Source organism: Vespa velutina, chromosome 10, assembly GCF_912470025.1.
Source record: "Vespa velutina chromosome 10, iVesVel2.1, whole genome shotgun sequence".
NCBI lineage: Eukaryota > Metazoa > Arthropoda > Insecta > Hymenoptera > Vespidae > Vespa > Vespa velutina.
The window spans coordinates 5480582-5499140 of NC_062197.1; the positions used below are offsets into that span (position 1 = coordinate 5480582).

General features: G+C 32.2%; 3 protein-coding genes across 13 annotated transcripts; 2 read left to right on the forward strand and 1 right to left on the reverse strand.

Moving 5' to 3' along the window:
• The first annotated feature begins 58 nt into the window (after positions 1 to 58).
• On the forward strand, positions 59 to 5929 carry LOC124952488 (intraflagellar transport protein 140 homolog). Of its 3 annotated transcripts, none has more exons than XM_047502445.1 (12): positions 59 to 161; positions 788 to 1059; positions 1182 to 1423; positions 1507 to 1825; positions 1897 to 2113; positions 2193 to 3063; positions 3136 to 3274; positions 3349 to 3831; positions 3910 to 4196; positions 4285 to 4561; positions 4631 to 5532; positions 5617 to 5929. In XM_047502445.1, exons 1-12 carry the CDS (start codon positions 158 to 160, stop codon positions 5927 to 5929), a joined length of 4326 nt encoding a protein of 1441 aa, XP_047358401.1. In that variant the 5' UTR covers positions 59 to 157. The 3 variants fall into 3 exon arrangements, with proteins under 3 accessions (XP_047358401.1, XP_047358402.1, XP_047358403.1); XM_047502446.1 differs by lacking the exon at positions 59 to 161 and having other exon boundaries at positions 876 to 1059; positions 1182 to 1191; positions 1334 to 1423; XM_047502447.1 differs by lacking the exon at positions 59 to 161 and having other exon boundaries at positions 1022 to 1059; positions 1182 to 1200; positions 1334 to 1423.
• On the forward strand, positions 5808 to 17991 carry LOC124952500. 9 transcript variants are annotated; one of them, XR_007101923.1, is made up of 7 exons: positions 8957 to 9270; positions 10625 to 10846; positions 13504 to 13611; positions 14477 to 14614; positions 15163 to 15614; positions 15759 to 15851; positions 17540 to 17991. XR_007101923.1 is itself a non-coding variant. In XM_047502493.1 (5 exons), the coding sequence occupies exons 2-5, from the start codon at positions 10651 to 10653 to the stop codon at positions 15420 to 15422; spliced, it is 702 nt and encodes a 233-aa protein (XP_047358449.1). In that variant the 5' UTR covers positions 5808 to 5937; positions 10625 to 10650; the 3' UTR covers positions 15423 to 16649. The 9 variants fall into 9 exon arrangements, 4 of the variants coding, with proteins under 4 accessions (XP_047358449.1, XP_047358450.1, XP_047358451.1 ...); XR_007101922.1 differs by lacking the exon at positions 17540 to 17991 and adding an exon at positions 16032 to 16649; XR_007101921.1 differs by having other exon boundaries at positions 15163 to 15851.
• Positions 6134 to 18209, reverse strand: LOC124952495 (histone-binding protein N1/N2-like). The gene is made up of 3 exons (XM_047502468.1): positions 17993 to 18209; positions 7416 to 8132; positions 6134 to 7315 (listed from the first exon to the last, which is right to left on the reverse strand). The coding sequence occupies exons 2-3, from the start codon at positions 8130 to 8132 to the stop codon at positions 6638 to 6640; spliced, it is 1395 nt and encodes a 464-aa protein (XP_047358424.1). The 5' UTR covers positions 17993 to 18209; the 3' UTR covers positions 6134 to 6637.
• Positions 18210 to 18559: the final 350 nt, after the last annotated feature.

Genomic DNA, 18559 nt, shown 5'->3' on the forward strand with positions numbered 1-18559 from the left:
CGTTTTTTGAACATTTTCAGAAAATAAGTATATTAGAAAATGAACTGTGTCAATCGAAAAAAAATATTCAAAGTAATGATTAATGAATATAATGGTAATGTATTCTTATTACTATTTTTAGTGTTTCTATGATAATGTCATATACATTAATAAAAGGATGCGTAAGTACATTATTATTTTAATCTATATTTATTATTTTAATTATTAAGTTCTAAATTAATAAAACTGAATAAATCAATTCAAGAAAACCATAAATGGGCCCTACATAATCGTATTATAGAAGAATTATTTAAATAAATAATATAACTTCATCATTCGTTTCAAATTATTAGAATTTTGGCGCCTTTCATGAAATATAATGCAGTAATTAGTAATGAGGTTATAAGATAGATATCGTTTAATTTGGCAATCCTGCTTGTCATGCTTATGTTGGTTTCTATAGCAACCTATTTGACAACAAAATCAAATTAGTTATTGGAATCAAGCCTCGATTGCAATACAATTATACTTTCCGATTGTTATAAACTTTATAATCAAACGTAATCGATTGTGAAAAAGAAAATAGTGAAATATTTCGATTTTTTACTTCATCAAAAGTCTTTTATATAAATTAATATATTTTGTGATTAGTAATATTTTTATTAATGAACAATGTATATACATATACATATAATCTTATTGATTTAAAATATTTTTAAAGACAAAATATGATCAAAATGATAATCAAAAAATATCTTATAATTATTTTTATGTAAATTTTTAACCACCATCTGCACTCATATAACAGATAAAAAGATGTCTTTATATTTTGATACACGAGTGCAAAATCCAGAAACTGCTTCAATAAGTACTCATGCAACATGGCATCCTAATTATCCGCTGTTAGCTGTAGCAGCATATTCCCAAGACAAGGGAGGATTTGTAACAGTTTATGACGATCAAGGGGAGCCTTTACAAGATGTAGAATCTTCAAGACATTCTGTAGCTCAGGTAACTGCTCTTGGTTGGCATCCTGATAGAAGATGGCTAGCTGCAGGATGGGAAAATGGAGAGCTACGGGTTAATAATTTTATAATCTTATTAAAAAAAAAAAAAAAATATATATTTTGGAGATGCATGCTTATTAAACGTGATTATAAGTGATATTAATCAACTATATATGTATTATTATTTAAATATAGATTTGGCCAGGTGATACAGGTAGTACTGAATTTAATGTGATAATAACACCTCATCATGATCCTATAACTATTTTACAATGGAGTCCACATGGAAGTCGATTGGTATCAGCAGATGCTGCTGGTTCTATAATAGCTTGGAAAATTGATTCTAGGGGTCAATTGCTTATGGTTTTTCATCATGAATTAAAAGGATCTTTCATACATATTGCATTTATTCCAATGAAACCAAGCATGGATTATAGGTAATTTGAATTATTTGTGAAATGAAGCATAATTATTATTTACGTAGATATATTATATATGTAATATGGTAAATAAAATTTAGTGATTTGGCAAAAGCTGCAGTAGCTGGAGATGAAAGAGCATTAGATCTATTCAGCTATTGGCGTCCCAGAACTGCCGCACCAACATCTATTACAACTCGGAAAGATAATCATGTTTTTTATATTGGAACTTCAAATGGAATTATATATTTTATTGATGCTCAAGGGCAATGCATGGAAGTTTTCAATACAGATGGTGTTACACTACACTTTTTATTGCATCATCAAATAAGAGATTCTATCATAATTATGACAGAAGGTTTAAATATTGGATACTATCAAACAGATCCAATTACTGGGCAATTAACAGAAATAACTAAGGTACTTTCAAAATGATTAATATATTTTCAGTCAATATTCGTGTGCATTTATTATTTTATACTTTTGATCAGGTGAAACTTAGTGGTCGAAGTGATATACCTCGTACTGGTCCTGCTATATGTTGGGTTGGTGGTAATACATTAGCTGTTTTAACTGGAGAACTGGGAGTTCGTTGTTGGGATCTTCATACTGGAGACACATATGTTCTGTCACCTCCTGATTCATTGACTGGTAATCTTGCCACACCTCAGGAAATCTGTACAAGTTTATCTTTTTGCAAAAATAATGGTATTTGTTATGCATTATAATTCACTAAGATATTTTCTTTTTTATAATATCCATTTATATTCTATTAAATATAATGCAGATACATTAGCTGCTGGGACGAACTTAGGTACAATTTATTTATGGAAAGGAAAAGTTGTAAGTGACTCTGATGAAAATCGTTGGCCTAGTATTCCAGAGTCATGTACAATTCATGGTACTGTCAAACAATTGATGTGGGGTGCAACCTTATTAAGAAATCCCCTTCTAGCGGTTAACTGTATTACGAATGTTTTTATTTTGCATCAACAATCAATGTGTGCTGCATACAATGACGGGGTGTGTGCAAGCCAACTTAGTCCAACACAAATTTTACTGGAGGTAGACGGAAAAGTGCATACACTCAAAACCGACATTCAAGTACAAATTGTTGCTGTGAATAAAGAATATGCAGCTGTTTCGTCTAGTAGACAAGTCGTAGTTTATAAGATTAATAAGGATAATATGTTAAGTGCAAATATTATAGGAAGTTTTGCTTGTGATACTGAAAAGATATTGATTTATGAACACACATTGATTATCTTGACGCCATTCGTTATTCAGTTGCGTTCAACAGAAGGTACTGTTACACAAACATTACCTACAATGCCGGAGGAAGGAGAACCAATTACTATGGACCTTACGGGTCGATATTTGACAGTCGCTTCATTAAATGGTATCTTAAAAATTTGGGATTTAAGTAAAAGGGAAATCGAACTACATACTAGGGCTATGGCAACATACGAAGCTATTAATGACTTCGCTGAAATTATTGAAGCCAAATGTAATTCCGATTGTCGATGTGTGTCTATTACTGTTGCTATGACCAATCTAATGCCTAGTTCAATTCTTTATGTATGGGACATAGAAAGTGATCAAATGCATGAATTTGATTTTGCCAGGTCAGATGATGCGATCGATGATGAATCTGCACTGTAAGTAATAATAGTAAAAAATGTAATAACTTTTCAATATTTTGTCAATTTATAGATTTATTTATGTTTCAGAGTTATGAAATGTAGAGGTAGATTGGTTACCGCTCATTGCTGGGATTTTGAAGATCCCAGGCTCTTAGTTTGTCGTGCACAAAAATTGGAAACAAGAGAATCTAAAACATCATCTAAGTCAACCAACATTGATGACGAAGTATGATCTACGTTTTTTCTTACTAGTTTCTAAACCCTTACACTTACTCAATTAAATATTTTCATTATTTTTAGGCCGCTGTAGTATTTGTTTCACTATTTGCTACTTCTGATTACGGAATTGCTATTCAAGACGTAAAATCAATAGAAGATGAGAACTGCAGATTATTGGGGGTACAATCGCCCCATATAATAATATTAAATTCTGAACAAGTACTTGGAAAGGATAGTAAAATTATGCGATTACTTATGAGAGACTTCGAAGAACTTGAAGATTGCGATCCCGTTACTAAAAAAGCTGTTTTAGATTTTAGTTTTCATATTAGTGTGGCTAATATGGATGAAGCTTTTAAAGCTATAAAAACTATTAAAAACGAAGTTGTTTGGAAAAGTTTAGCAAGAATGTGTGTAAAGACTAAACAATTGAATATGGCTCTTCTATGTTTGGGCCATATGAAACAAGCTAAGGCAGCAAAGGCATTGAAACAAGCAATGCAGGATGACAGTTTAAATTTAGAGACTAAAGTTGGTATATTAGCGGTCGAACTTGGATTGTATGTAAGTATTCATTTGAGATTAACAAAGTTATAATCTATAATTAAACAGAAAATATAATATACATCGAATTTTTGACAGAACGATGCTGAACGTCTTTTTCGCGAAGCAAAAAGACTCGATCTATTGGGTAAACTTTTGGAAGCTCGTAATAAATTTAAAGAAGCCATAGAATTAGCATCGAACGAAAACAAAATTCGAGAGAAGACAAGTTATTATAATTATGCGAAGGTTCTTGAATGGGAAGGAAAAGTTGTGGAGGCTATCGATATGTATACAAAAGCTGATTGTCATAGATCTGAAGTGCCAAGAATGTTACTTTCGAGACCGAGAGAACTTGCAGGATATCTAAATAACTGCGACGACCCGTAAGAATTATACATGTACAATTTGAATACTATTTTTCTTTTTTTTTTTTTTTTTTTTTAAATAAACAATTATCTTGTAACATTTTAGTCAGATAAAAAATTGGCATGCTCAGTATATAGAATCGACTGGAGATATGGAAGGAGCCTTACGTTTATATGAGCAAGCTAATGATACATTGTCCATGACAAGATTATTATGTTATTTCAATAGAGAAGATGAAGTATGCGATCTTGTATTAAGAACGAACCATGCTGCATCTGCATATCATTTAGCTGCACATTATGAATCGAAAAATAATGTATCGCAATCTATTCATTTTTATACGATAGCAAAGGCATATACAAACGCAATTCGTTTATGCAAGGTAATGTATATGCGAAAGAGTTATAGTTTAATTACTGTCAAATAATGTGTAATATTTGTATTTAATTAGGAACATCACATGTCTGAAGAATTGTGGCCTTTGGCAGTTTTAGCATCCAGGCAATCGCAAATAGAAGTTGCGAAATATTACGAAGAAAATGAACAATTGGATAGAGCTGTTCTGCTTTATCATAAAGCTGGTTTATTACACAAAGCTTTGGATATAGCTTTTAGGACACAACAATATAGTGCTTTACAGCTTATTACTATGGACGTTAATGCAGATTCCGATCCTGTCCTTATCGAGAAGTGTGCAGAGTATTTTGTACAAAACGATCAAATAGATAAAGCTGTTGATTTATTTGCTATTGGTAAAAAGTACATGGAGGCATTAGAATTAATGCAAAAGCATAATGTAACGTTAACCGAAGATCTTGCAGAAAAAATGACAACAGAAAAAGTAGAGAACGATGCAGAACACGAGAAGAGAAGGATTAATACATTAGAAAAAATCGGTGAAATAGCATTTGATCAAGGAAATTATCATTTAGCTACTAAAAAGTTCACACAAGCTGGAAACAAGTTAAGAGCCATGAAAGCTTTACTTAAATCTGGCGATACGGAAAAAATTTGTTTTTTCGCACAGGTTTCAAGACAAAGAGAAATTTATATAATGGCAGGGAATTATTTGCAATCATTGGATTGGCAAAATCAACCTGAGATTCTGAAGAATATCATTAATTTTTATTCGAAGGGCAAAGCAATGGATTTGTTAGCTAATTTTTATGTGGCCTGTGCTCAAGTGGAAATCGACGAATTTCAAAACTATGAAAAAGCTTTAGATGCATTAAATCAAGCAAGTAGATGTCTTGCTAAAGTAATGGCACCCAGAGATCCTGATCTTCATAAAAGAGCTATCGACTTAGTCAATAATAGAATGGCAGCGATAAGACGTTACATAGATATTAAAAGGTATATATATATATATATTTTTTTCTTTTTTAATGTTCTATAAAATAACGATACTTTGTAAACAGAATTTATTTTCTTTCGTAGATTATTCGACAGAGGCGAAACGGAAACAGCGATATCGCAAGTTCAACAATTACTTGACTCTCAAGGTTCCGATTTAGAACAATCTGTACGTCGTGGCGATTTGTTTGCTACTATTACTCAACATTATGCGAACATGGGAGATACAGAAAAAGCTCGGGCTAGTGTTGAAGAATTAAAACGTTTGGTACCTGGCATAAATCTCAGTTATTATTATAACGTTAATTTGTTAGAAGCATTGGGATATAAACCATCGATTCAATATCAGGAAAGTTCTGATAAAGACGATGATATTGAGGAACTTTTAGGCGAATGAAAACGAAAGTAAGTGTATTACTTGTACTAAATTTTTACGTATCACAATTATTATGTAGTTGTAAAATATTATCGTATAGCAACGACGTACAATTTGATTCCGTCCATAGTAATATTTGTGTATTATTCTAATCGTTAACGATAAGATAATAGTTGTAATCATAAATAATAGGTTTCGATGGGTTGAAAAACCAATATGTTCAAGCATTTAGAAAAATTCAGAATGTCAATCTTTATTATTTAAACTTAGCACACGAAAACAACCTTAGATTTACTCCTAACAAATTACATCAAAGTCCTATTGGCGAAAACTAGATCCATTTTTATAGAGCAATACAAATGCGTTATAATTAAATGTATCGCATGATAATAAATAAATGAACGTTCACGATATTTCATGTAAAAAATGAAAAAAAAAAAAAAAAAAAAAAAAAAAAAAAAAAAAAAAAAAAAAAAAGAAACATATTTTGTAAAGAAATTACCTCATATATCTTCCGTTGATGAAAAAAAAACAAAAAAGGGAAAAAGAAATATTAAAGAGAATTCTAAAAACAATAAAAAGCTCGAGGCATTGTTATTGAAATAAAAACTGAGTTTTGTTTTCGTCCTATATTAAATATCATGTATAACAAAATCTAGTTCACCCAGCGAAAGTCTCGCGAAAGTTCGTAATAGCTATTTAAACCGTAATCATTAAAACTTTCTACGTTCAGACAGTTTTTTCGGGTGTGGGCTTTTTGCATGGTGGCAAAGATACTTCCGTTTCAGGCTCGTCATTCTTACGCTTTTTTCGCACGAGATGCGATATATCGCTAGCTGGTTTTAACATTTTTTGATTCGTCGAGCTACTAGCCGATGATGACGACGTATCTGAACTAGGTCCAGCACCATTCGAACTACCACGTGAAACTTCACTTTTAAGACTTTCTATAACGAGCTTACAAGCTTCCTGCTTAAAGTCTTGCATATCTGTGATCTTCTCTCGAATCTCTGGAAGGAGATCTTTCAGTTCTTGGATCTCTCCCTCGACGGTATAAAAAGGATCGTCAGTCTTTGGTGGTTCAGTGATCGCTTCTAGTTCTTTTATACGAGATTCCAAAAGCATAGTAGCTTTATTAAATTCTTCTATGCTAGAATCAAAATCATTTCCCAAGGAATGAGCTAATCCCAATTGATAATGAATTTCGGCAATAGCTCTAGGCTCGCGTGGATCGATCTTCTCTAATAGATTCAAACATCCTTGTAGATCGTTGAGTGCTCCTTTGTGATTTCCTCCTTCCATGGCTACTTCCCCAAGTAATCGGTAGGAATCGGCTAATAATTTCCATCCTGGTGGTCCTCGCTTCAGCAATACTAACTTTGCTAATTCTAGCACCTCCCAAGCGACCTTTTATTCAATACAAATTATTTCATTTATTGTTTCTTCTCTCAGATTGATATTCTCAATTGTTTATTAATTGGAAAAGGAAATTATTTATTTATCTTACCTGAAGATTGTTTACCTCGTCCTCTTCTTCATCTTTAGTTATATCCTCGGTATTATCGTGTTGACCGTTTTCTTGTATTTTTCCATTTTGTTGTTTCGATGAAGTTGCCAAAGCATCGGTGGTTTCATTATTTTTAGGAATATTCTCACTTTCAGGTTCTGATGAGGTTTTCATTTCTTTTTCATCGTGTTCTTTCTTTTTTACATCTTCTTCCTTAATTTCTTCATCTTGTTCATCCTTCACATTTTTCTTCGAAGAGCCATCATCGGTAGTCGTCTTTGTGGTTTCATTTTTATTATTTTTCTTATCTTCATCTTCCCCTTCTTCTTCCTCTTCTTCCTCTTCCTCCTCCTCCTCCTCTTCCTCCTCTTCTTTCTCATCCACTTTACTCAGCTTTTCCTCTTCAGCTTCATCTTCCTCATCGTCTTCGTCGTCGTCCTCTGCATCTTCCTCACCTTGAGCTTCCTCAGAACCCGGTATTCCTCCTCCCAAAACACCAGCTTCCTCTCTAGCGAGACCTAGAAGTGCACGTCCGTAGAGAAGATACGGCTCGCCTAACTCGTCCGCCGTATCACCATGCTTCTTCGCTAGCAATTCGCAAGCCTGGGCAAGTGCAGTCACGGCCATCGTGTAATCACGTACAAGAAGATGTCGCCTACCCTGAGAAATCGCGGTTGCAGGATCGGTGAATGGTACGTTGTCTGCGATATCGGCCATCTGATAATAAAAGGAACAGACATTTTTAATTTATTTCTAAATATTCACTAATGAGATTAAAAAATTTAGATTTCTTCTCGTTTCGAGAATTGGGAAAAGGAAGAAAGAAAAAACTTATTTATTAATGTTTAAACATTTCTCTGTAAACTCGAAATAAAGAAAAAAAAAAAAAAATTATAATAGATATATTTATTTATGTTAACACGTTGAAGTAAGAAATAAGAAAGTGAATTAAAATGAAAACATCAAACTTACTCACCAGTACCTAATTAAAAAGATAATCAAGTTTCAATTTGCAATTATTGATGTGTTTTTAACGTTAAGTGAGAATTAGCAAAAAAAGAAGAAAAAAAAAAGGACTATTGCCTAGTTCAAGTCTTCTTTTTATTATAATTATTTACTAGTCCTCTTTACTTAATCTGCATGTATGTATGTACAATGAGAAAAATATACTATAATATAAAAGATCATGAAGTAAAGCAATAATGAACTTTACTGAAATTCATTTGATTTATATTTATAATTACACTAATATGATAAGATCAAAATTCCATGGGATCATAAATAACGATTTTTTATATTTCAGATTGAATTTTCCTATTGATGTATAATATTTTCTATTTTAAACGAAGCTAAATCAGTTAGGAAATAGATGTAACAATAAATAAAATAATTAAATATAAGTGAATGTTAAAGATAAAATGCAAAAAGGGAGAGAGATGAGCGAGGGAGAAAGAGAGAAAGAGAGAAAGAGATAGAGAGAGAGAGAGAGAGAGAGAGAGAGAGAGAGAAATAGGAAGAAAAAAAAAGAAAGATAAAAGAGGGTTGTCCGCAGCATCCGGCTAGAGGTGGGGTGAGTTCGGTCGATTTTCGTACGTTTCGCAAAACGCAAGATGTAGAGGGCGTTCTCGTAGATATTCCAACGTTGAAAAGGACGACTGTAGTGGCGATGCTCGCAGCGAGGGTCAGTGAGAAAAGCGAGCGAGAGAGCGAGGATCAGTGTGGTGCTCGCGGCTATCAGTGGGCTGCCAGTGGTTGCCCTGGGCACCACCTGCGCGGATGGAGCCTACTCGTGTACCCAGGGGCCCTGGTCCGCGTCTCGTTTTTCTCTTTGCCACGCTCGTTCTTACCTTTGCAGGTAATCTTATCCGTCTCTCTTCCATCCTCAATCGCTCCTTTCTTTTTCTCTCCGTCCTCTCTCTCTCTCTCTCTCTCTCTCTCTCTCTCTCTCTCTCTCTCTCTCGCTCTCTCTCTCCTTCTTTCTCTTCTCCATTTCGTCTTATTTTCTCTAAATTCTCATTCGCGGCCGATAAACGTTTTACGTAAGGATCATAACCATACACATTCCCTCACAAATTGTTATAATTTCTTCATTAAAGGAAGATGAAAATATATGTTGTAACAGGATGAAACATCTTCGATCGAATCTTCCATTCTGTTAATTCTTTCTTGGTGACAATGTGAAATAATAACAGGAAGAATGTCTTTTTTTTTTTATCTCGAAAAAAACTATTACCCATTTCTTTTTTCTATTCCGATTAGAAAATGATACCGTTGCAACGTTGACAAATTTGCTGGGTGTAACGCACAGTAAAAGTATGACGCATCGAAATACGAGTATTGTTGAAAAAATGTATTATTGTATAAATATTATCTATGCGATATCGCGTAAATTCTTTCATCTCGAGACACGTGGTTGAAGAAGCGACGAACTAATCTCTCTTTCAACAAAGCATATTCATTAATGTTAAATACCTGAGAACTTTTTCGATTATGCAACAAAGATAAATTTTCGTTCTCGAACTTGTCGAGAGAGATAGGTCAAAAGGTCAGGACTATCTCAGTGTATATACATGTATTTGCGAATTCGCAAGGACCGTGTTTGTGCTAGCTAAGAAAAGGTTTAACATGCATATAGTTCAGAAAATTTTTTCTATCTCTTTTGCTCTTTTTTTTTTTTCACCATCAGAAGTTCAACACGACCAACAACCACCGGTTGAATTCACCGAACTTAACACTTTTTCACAACGAAACACATACGTGTGTTAGTGTTCGTGTGTTTACGAAAGTGCTTCTTTAACTCTATTATTCTGAAGAACTCTTACGCCTGTACTACTTGGAAAATTTGTCTTGTCTGAAAATCTGACGGAAAAACACGAAAGTGACACTTTTTTAAACGTCCTATTTCCTGAGCAAACATCAAAGTTTACAAATAAAAACGTCGAAGTATAATTAGCAAGCGGTCGATTCTCTTTTGAGATTTTATTATTCCGAGTTCGAGAAATATTCACTATGAATAATCACTCTGAATAATTATTCGCGATATAATGAATCAGATTTTGCTTAATTTCAAATTTAATACGCTGGGTTTTTATATAGAAATTGTTCAATCCTCTTTTTGTCACGATCCATATCATCTTAGAATTTAATTTGGATAAAATCGTCTTCTCTGTTATTTTTCTTCATTGACATATCAATCTTTTGTTTTTCAGCAACCGGTTTGTTGTGTGGAGCAATAATGACCGATCATTGGGAGGAGGTTGGCTGGGATAAAGAAGCCCTCATTCATGCCAATGTTAGTCTCACATGGTTGGATGATCAAGTGGCAATGTTAGAGACACCACCTGCTCACAGAAATCATCATCGTGGTAGACGTGGCTCTTTCTTGGTACCCATGCACGGTGGAATCTGGACAATGTGCGTCTCGTTATCGGGTGAGTGAATTTTGTCTTTGAATCTTTATCTCGTATTATCGTCAGATGTAATTTTCTACAATTCGAATAACGTGAAAAAATATTTTCGGATCGAACAAGCATATGTTTATTTTGATGCGGTGACTCACTTCGAAAATCGATTTTTCAAGGCATATCTTTTTCAAAGTACTTCCATATTTTTATGCTTGTTGACATTACAGAGAAAGAGAGAGAGAGAGAGAGAGAAAAACAAGAGCGATTTAGAGTTGCGTGGGTGTGTCTACTCGAAGAGATACCACCTTGACTCTATCTGTCCCGGTTTTATCGATCACTCGATTAGGATCTATACATTTTATCGGAAGTATCTCATTCGGTATTGCGTGACCGTGAACATTTCAGATATTCCTTTACGAAAGTCGAGCCTCAAGTGACAATTGTTTTTTTGATCGTACGAATTAATTGTTTGATTAGAATATAAATAATTTTAATAGATGCTATTTGTAATTGTGCATATATTTGAAAGCTTTTTTAGTTATCTCTAATAGCTGTATTACATTAATACATTCACGAACAATGTACACGACAATTAATTCCATTGTATTTTTTATTTAAAAAAAATTATGAAATTTATTAGATGATTATATAGATTTATGCAAGATTGGTTTTGACAATGAATACGTTAGAATAAATTAATCGATGGTTTCTCAATTTTTATATATATATTTTTTTTTTCATTTTTAATTTACATTTATTAGAAAATTATTATTACTGTTTTATTATTATTTTATGATGTATGGCTGTATATGTAAGGTCATATCAGTTAATATTAATATGTTTATTTCTAAATTTCAATATTATTTTTTTAATATATTTGAATTATTAAAATATTAAGTCTTCCGAGTATGACGAGTATTTATTTATTCTTTTTTAACCAATGTCTTATGTACGGCGATTAAAAAGAATATATATAATATCAAAAACTTTTCAGAACAATGCGATCACAATTGTAAAAAAAATTAGGCCGTTCGTTTAACGCGATAAGGAGAATGAAAAGAACTTTATGTCTCTATCTCTCAATGTAAGTGAAATGAACGATACAGCGAAGACGTATAAGAAAAGAAAAAAAGAAAAAAGGAAAAAAAAAAAAAAAAACGAGAACCTTTCAGACTCTTATACTTCGATCTTATATTAAGAATGTTTCATAAGATAGAAACAGATCGAAGATTTTGTTCAACGTCGGTCAACATCGAAGTCCAATTTGAAATTAAGGATTAACGTTATTTAAGCTATTTTTGAATAATTAATGAAATAAAGTCAAGCATTCGTGCCTATGATGACAATAACGACAATGACAATGACGACGACGGAGGCGGCAACGAAGAACCCGGAAAATTTAATTGAAGAACTCGACTGCCCCCCTACTTCCTTCCCCTCTCCCCCCTCCTCCCTCTCTCTTTCTTTCTCTAGATTTAATTTCATTGCAAGGAAAATTATAGAACGCGCTATACATTTACCTCATACAACAAACCGAGTACGCATTCAAACTATGAGAATGTTTTGCCTTGAAAATGAAATAAAAGGGAACGTCGTTTCTTTTTTGTTAACCGCGTTATGCAATAAAGACGGCACCATTAAATTTTGTTATTGTAAGGTGAAACAAAATGAATTGAAAATTTATTGAAAAACTATTCATATTTTTGCTGCATTGTTTTATAGTTGGATTTTATATAAAAATTAACAAATAAACGATGTATTCGTATGAAAGGCTACAAAAAGTATCCATTTGTACTCGTAAGATTTACATTACAATATTTATACAATGGTAGATATCTAAATGTGCTCTATAGAATTTTTAAATTTTAATATTGTAATAGATTTCATGTTCCAATTAATACTTATGTACACTTTATACTATATCTTTTTTATTGTTTAGCTTGCAAAACGTGCAAAAGATATTTTAATATTTTGAAATTAATTTAATATGAAAAAAAAGCTGATCAAAAAAGTTAATGCAAACATTCACTTTTTTTTCTTTTTTCTTTATGAATATCATATTTTAATATTTCTTTCATGCAGAATATAATGAAATAAAAATAAAAAGAAGAATAAAGAAAAAAAAAAAAAAAAAAAAAAAAAAAAGAAAAAAAAAAACAAAATAAATAAAATTAATCAATTTCGATTAACATAATGCCGCGCGAAATATGTAAATAATAAACCTAATCTATAAACGATCGATTTCATTCAATTTTATGATATAGAAATATACACAATATTTTTGCAATGCACTTTCTTCCGAAAAGGTCATGATATCACGCGTATGTTCGAATTTAGTAAGACATGAAATTGGAGATTTGGAAGGTGCGTGCAACGAGATAATTGGTTTCTTCGTATGTTTTTATACCTTCGTATAATGACTCTTGGTCACGCTAAGCACCGAGCAATATAAACTACTATTTCAACTATGAAATTGTGTGCATTCTCTCTTTCTCCCCCCTTTCTCTATGGTCGTTCGACCTTTTCGACCGGAGTAACATCGTACCGCTAAATTTGATCAATTATGAATCATCGAATCTATAAAAAATAGAACAATAATTCGAGATAAAAAGAAAAAGAGGGATCTTTTTCTTCTTTCTTTCTTTTTCTTTTTTTTTTTTTTTTTTTTTTTTTTTAACTTTCAGACGACGAAATACGACTACTGGGTCAGGTGGGCTTTCCGCAAGAGAGATGCATTAACTACTTGACACCCGACGAGGCACACGAAGAAATCCGCGTTGCGTGGCAGAATCGTGAGTCAGATCGACATTTCTTTTTCTTTTCTCCTCTCGAAGGCGATTCTCGACATGATTTTTAAGAGCCTTTATGACATCTTTTATTTTTTGGAATTAATGGTATTGGCTTTAATCGAATTAGGATTATGTTATATAGATCGTATATAAATCAACTGTATTATACGAACGTCAAGTTTATAAAAACAAATACGAAAACGTACGATTCGTATCATGGAAATTATTTATTAATCTATTATAATAAAGTACTTAAAAATATGTATCTACAAGTTGTTATCGATTTGAGTTTAAGGTGAAAAAAGAAAAAATTAGTAGTTCATAAACAGCAGTTTAAATTGCTTTATTTCATGGAGATAATGAAAAGTAGGAACAAAATACTAGCGTCTGATGATTGTTTTATAATGAGACTTTGGTTCCGAAGGAGTTAATAAAAAAGCAATTAGTGCCGATAAGAATTCGAACAATAGAGGTTATTAAGATTATATTGAAAAGTTCATTTATTTGAATATCTAAAGTATAAAGAAATTTAAAATGACGTTATTTAAAATTTTTAATAAAACTGATATATTAGGATTATGTTTCTACAAATTAGAATTCTATATATATATAAAAAAAAAAAGCCATCAATTTTTAAAACATTGAAAATCCTGAAATTGTACCGAGTCGTTCTAAACAAAATTTTGATTATAAGGATCCTTGACCTTATCAAAGTTGTTAATTAAATGCGATCTAACGTTTCATTAATGAACTTTACTTTCGGATTTTCTATATTACTCTTGAATTATTTTATTACTTCATAAATAATTTAATTACGATTAAAAAGTTTAAATTACATATTGCATAGTGACCTATTTTATCGTTACAGGGATGCAGAATTTAAGTATTTCTTGCTCCCTCGTTTGTCTGATAATCCTCGGCACCGCCGTGCTAATAGGATTTTTTGGCTTGTGCAGACATCAAATATCGGCCGTTCTTGTTACAGGAGTGATGTATTTATTGGCAGGTGAGATATCGATCGTGAAAATTAATCTGTTAATGCATAATGACCATACTCGGTTCATAATTAGCGAAATATTCGAGTCGCTCCAATTGGAACAATGGGTTAATTCTAGCAATGCGTGGAATGTTTCATGATGAGTCGTAAAGTAGCAATTATTTTTTACTTTTCTCTTTCTCACTAACGAAGAAGAATATCGATCGAACGAATGATCGATATTTGATAATAATGAAGAATGATGACGAATCGACAAAAATATTTTACGTATATCGTATATATTATTTTTGTACGTATATTAAATACGTATATGGATCATACACAAAACTAGGCAACTGAATATTTACGAGTAACTTGTAAATCGATTATAAGTTAAAAGATGTTCGATGAAAACAGTTAATCTTGTGAAACAGTAGAAGCAAGAGGAAAGATAGTATGATGAAACGATATACATTTATTATCAGTTGCCTTGGTCTGATGTATGAAAGTCTCATAAAATTTGAAGGTTAAAGAGTATTTTAAGAACGAAAATGATAGAAAAATTTATGAAATTGCAGCGACATTTGCGCTCTTCACGTTGACCATCATCCACTTCAAGAGAGCTCAAGACCGAGGTATTCGTATAATTAATGGTCCGGAAGATGGCGTGATAGGCGGACCAGTGTCACGTGCCATTCTAAAAGCACGTCGTTTTACGACCTCTTGGAGCATGGATTTCGGATGGGGTGGTGTAACCCTGTGCGCTCTCGCCTCGGTAGCTTGGATTTTGCTTAGCAAGATAATGCGTTTTAGTCCAATCGCAGCCATGATCGCGTAGCAGTGGGAGGCCTTCGAGGTCTAAGGTCATTTTGCGACTGGTGTCTATTGCGATAGAGGATTTCTGAAGTAAGATGAGAAGAACAAGGGGAGAGAGAAAAAGAGAGAGAGAAAGAGAGAGAGAGAGAGAGAGAGAGAGAGAAAAACTAACCTTTCTCAAGATACATCGAAGCCAAGAAGAGGAATAAAGATCGTACGTACGTGCGTCTCTTTTTACGCGTGATTTGAAATCACACGTAATTGGATGTGATAAAAAAAATATACGCGAGATACGATAGTGTAATACTAGAGATCGATGATGTGTCGGTATAAAAATATCATTCCATTGCACTTCCAGGGTATATAGGTTATATTATTGAACCTCGGAGTGTAACTACGATCTAATGATTTGATAAGGATTTAAATACGAATCGTCCGATGAAGTTCTGCAGTAAGTCGATGACCGATCATTTTTATAAACATTATATATTTAATACGGAATATCGGCGTGCTGCTGTACTTTTATCATTTTAGAAAGCTTTTGCATTTGATGGCGATGTAAATGTTTGTAAATGTCGCGAAAGATACGCACGTAATTATGATCATATTTATAAAGTTTCGATCTTTACAGTATCAGAAAGTCACGTTGGCATCCGTTTTGAAAAATCTCTATCGAGCATGAATATTCAATGAAATTGACCATCTCGAAGGCACTATAAATTTCTCTATACAAAAGAATATTAGTTTATGTACGCTTCGTACACTTTTTACTTAAGTTTCATCTTTACGAAACACATGACAGAATAGTTTCTGGCAGGCAGTTAGATAATATTCTAAATACAATATTTTGTACCGGTTAATGAGAATCCCAATCATTCTAGATAGCTTATTTTGACATGAGTAAATACTGATTGGAAGGATTAGTTTTATGTAGGTATTTTTAGAGATCAAACTTAATTTTTATTCTCGTTACTATGCCTATGTATATTTTTATTAAAAGTCTCATTCTTAAGAGTATTTGACATTCAGGGTAGGGTATCAGACTGAAAGAACAAACAGTATTTGCCCTTGTATTTTAGCTTTTGTTTACAGTCGAATTATGTCATATTGCAAGAAACAGCTACTTAACCGATCAAAATTTGAGAACAATTAATACAGATAAATTAAATGAAAATCTATCATTTAATGAAGCTTGAAAAGTTAAAAATACAGTAACTGTTTCTGGTAATTTGGCTTTAGTCAATTAAAATAAAAAAGGCGTATTGAAAAGTATAAGGATCAGCTGATTAATTCTAAATATATCCAAAGATGGCTTTTCTTCTGTATATAGTTGCATTAATTTCTGTAAAATTTAGTAGCTAGCAAAGTCATTTAATGACAATTAGTATGATTGAAAATTTATAATAGTTTGTATAGTTATCATTATCTTGTTAACAGTTATAATATTTTGCTTTTTCTTTTGTATTCTATATTTCTAAAATAGTTCGAAAGCAAAGTAAAATTTGTTAAACTTGTTCTTTCAAGGTTCAATCTTGAAATATAATACAATTTTATTATTTTCTTATTTAGTACAATCCAATCGCCTTATAAATAGAGTAATAAGCATGTTTGTAAAGTGCATAGTTTAGTATAACATCGTTCCAGCCAATTTAAGCAACGATTGAATATGTGCGATAAGAAAATAGCTTTTGCTACGACTTGTTACAGCGAAAATGAAATTTAAGCCAACAAAATATATTGCAAATGAAAGGATTGTGAATTATGATTCGTCCATTAATGTTTAAGGAAGAAAAAAAAAATAATCAGGTATTTTGGATAAACAATGCCTGACACTTGGAAAACGAGCTTTGGTAATAAATAAGAAATTTTAAAATTTTTGACGATAAGTGCAAAACTGTTGTCCAAGTGATCATAAAGAAAAATATTATTTGAAAGGAAAAAAATTTTTTCATAAATAACATTTTTTTAATTATCATATTTTTTACCTGATGCTTGTTGTTTGTTATATCAGAGTTAATGTATCGCAAATACAATAAAAAAACACCTACAAAATATAGATATATTATATGTAACAAAATCCTTCCATTACATTTCGGATTTAAATAAGATATTAAAATTATTATATTTCGTAATTTACAGTTGCAATAAAAAGTGAGGTTATGTTTCGCAAGCGAGATGCCATTTGCAAAAATAGAATTCAATGTGTGCGTATCAACTTTCTCTTGTACGTGACATCGAATTATCGAGCACGTGATAATTTTGCATGTGTTTTGTAACGAGTGTTATTCGATATGAATATATTCACGTATTTCTGTGACATCGATACAAACGAATCACTCGAGGGTAGACAAGGGATATTTCGCGCCTTCCAAAATTTGGTAAACAATGGAAACGCAAAATCGTGGCCTTATTGGAAGATTACGATTAAAAACAAGTTCATCGAGATAATAGATTTTTTAAAAATAAACCTTGGTGTTAATACATTAAAGAAGTATCAAAGAAATATTGAAGAAAATAAAAGCTGAATTATAACGGCTTTTATTTCCGGAGAGTTAACCTCACTGTATATAATATAACGGAATTTACACATACCTTGCTTTTTCTATGAAAATAAACAAGAAGCCACAAGACAGGTCGACAACAAACGATTTTTCTTCGTTATTTTCAAAGAAAACAATTAATGTTTTAATGATACACGTATATATATATATTTCTTTAATTCAAACGAAAACTATCTACTTTCGAACCGTTACGAGAAACAGATAATCAACGAGCAACAACCGGCACAAGAGTACAATTTCTATGTGAACACGATGAAATTCCCATCGTGCGAACTAAGAGGCACCTAGCGAGCATGAATGTAAGTTTATCATCATTTTCTAACATTGACAACCACACATATAGTCCTCGATCTAGAAGTTTCTTTACTCAATGCTACGGTAAAAAGAATTGATTCTTGAATGATTTACATGTAGTACGGCCAATGAGTTGAATCAGTAAAAGGAAATAAATGCATGTGATTGAAATAGAATTAATTGTATTTACAATTTTCAGAAATTGTAACACAGTTAATGTCTAAAAATGATCCATGTAAATTTGCTTTTGTATTCAACAATTGATTATCGTACGTCAGCCAATAACTGGAGTCCTTTGCTCAAC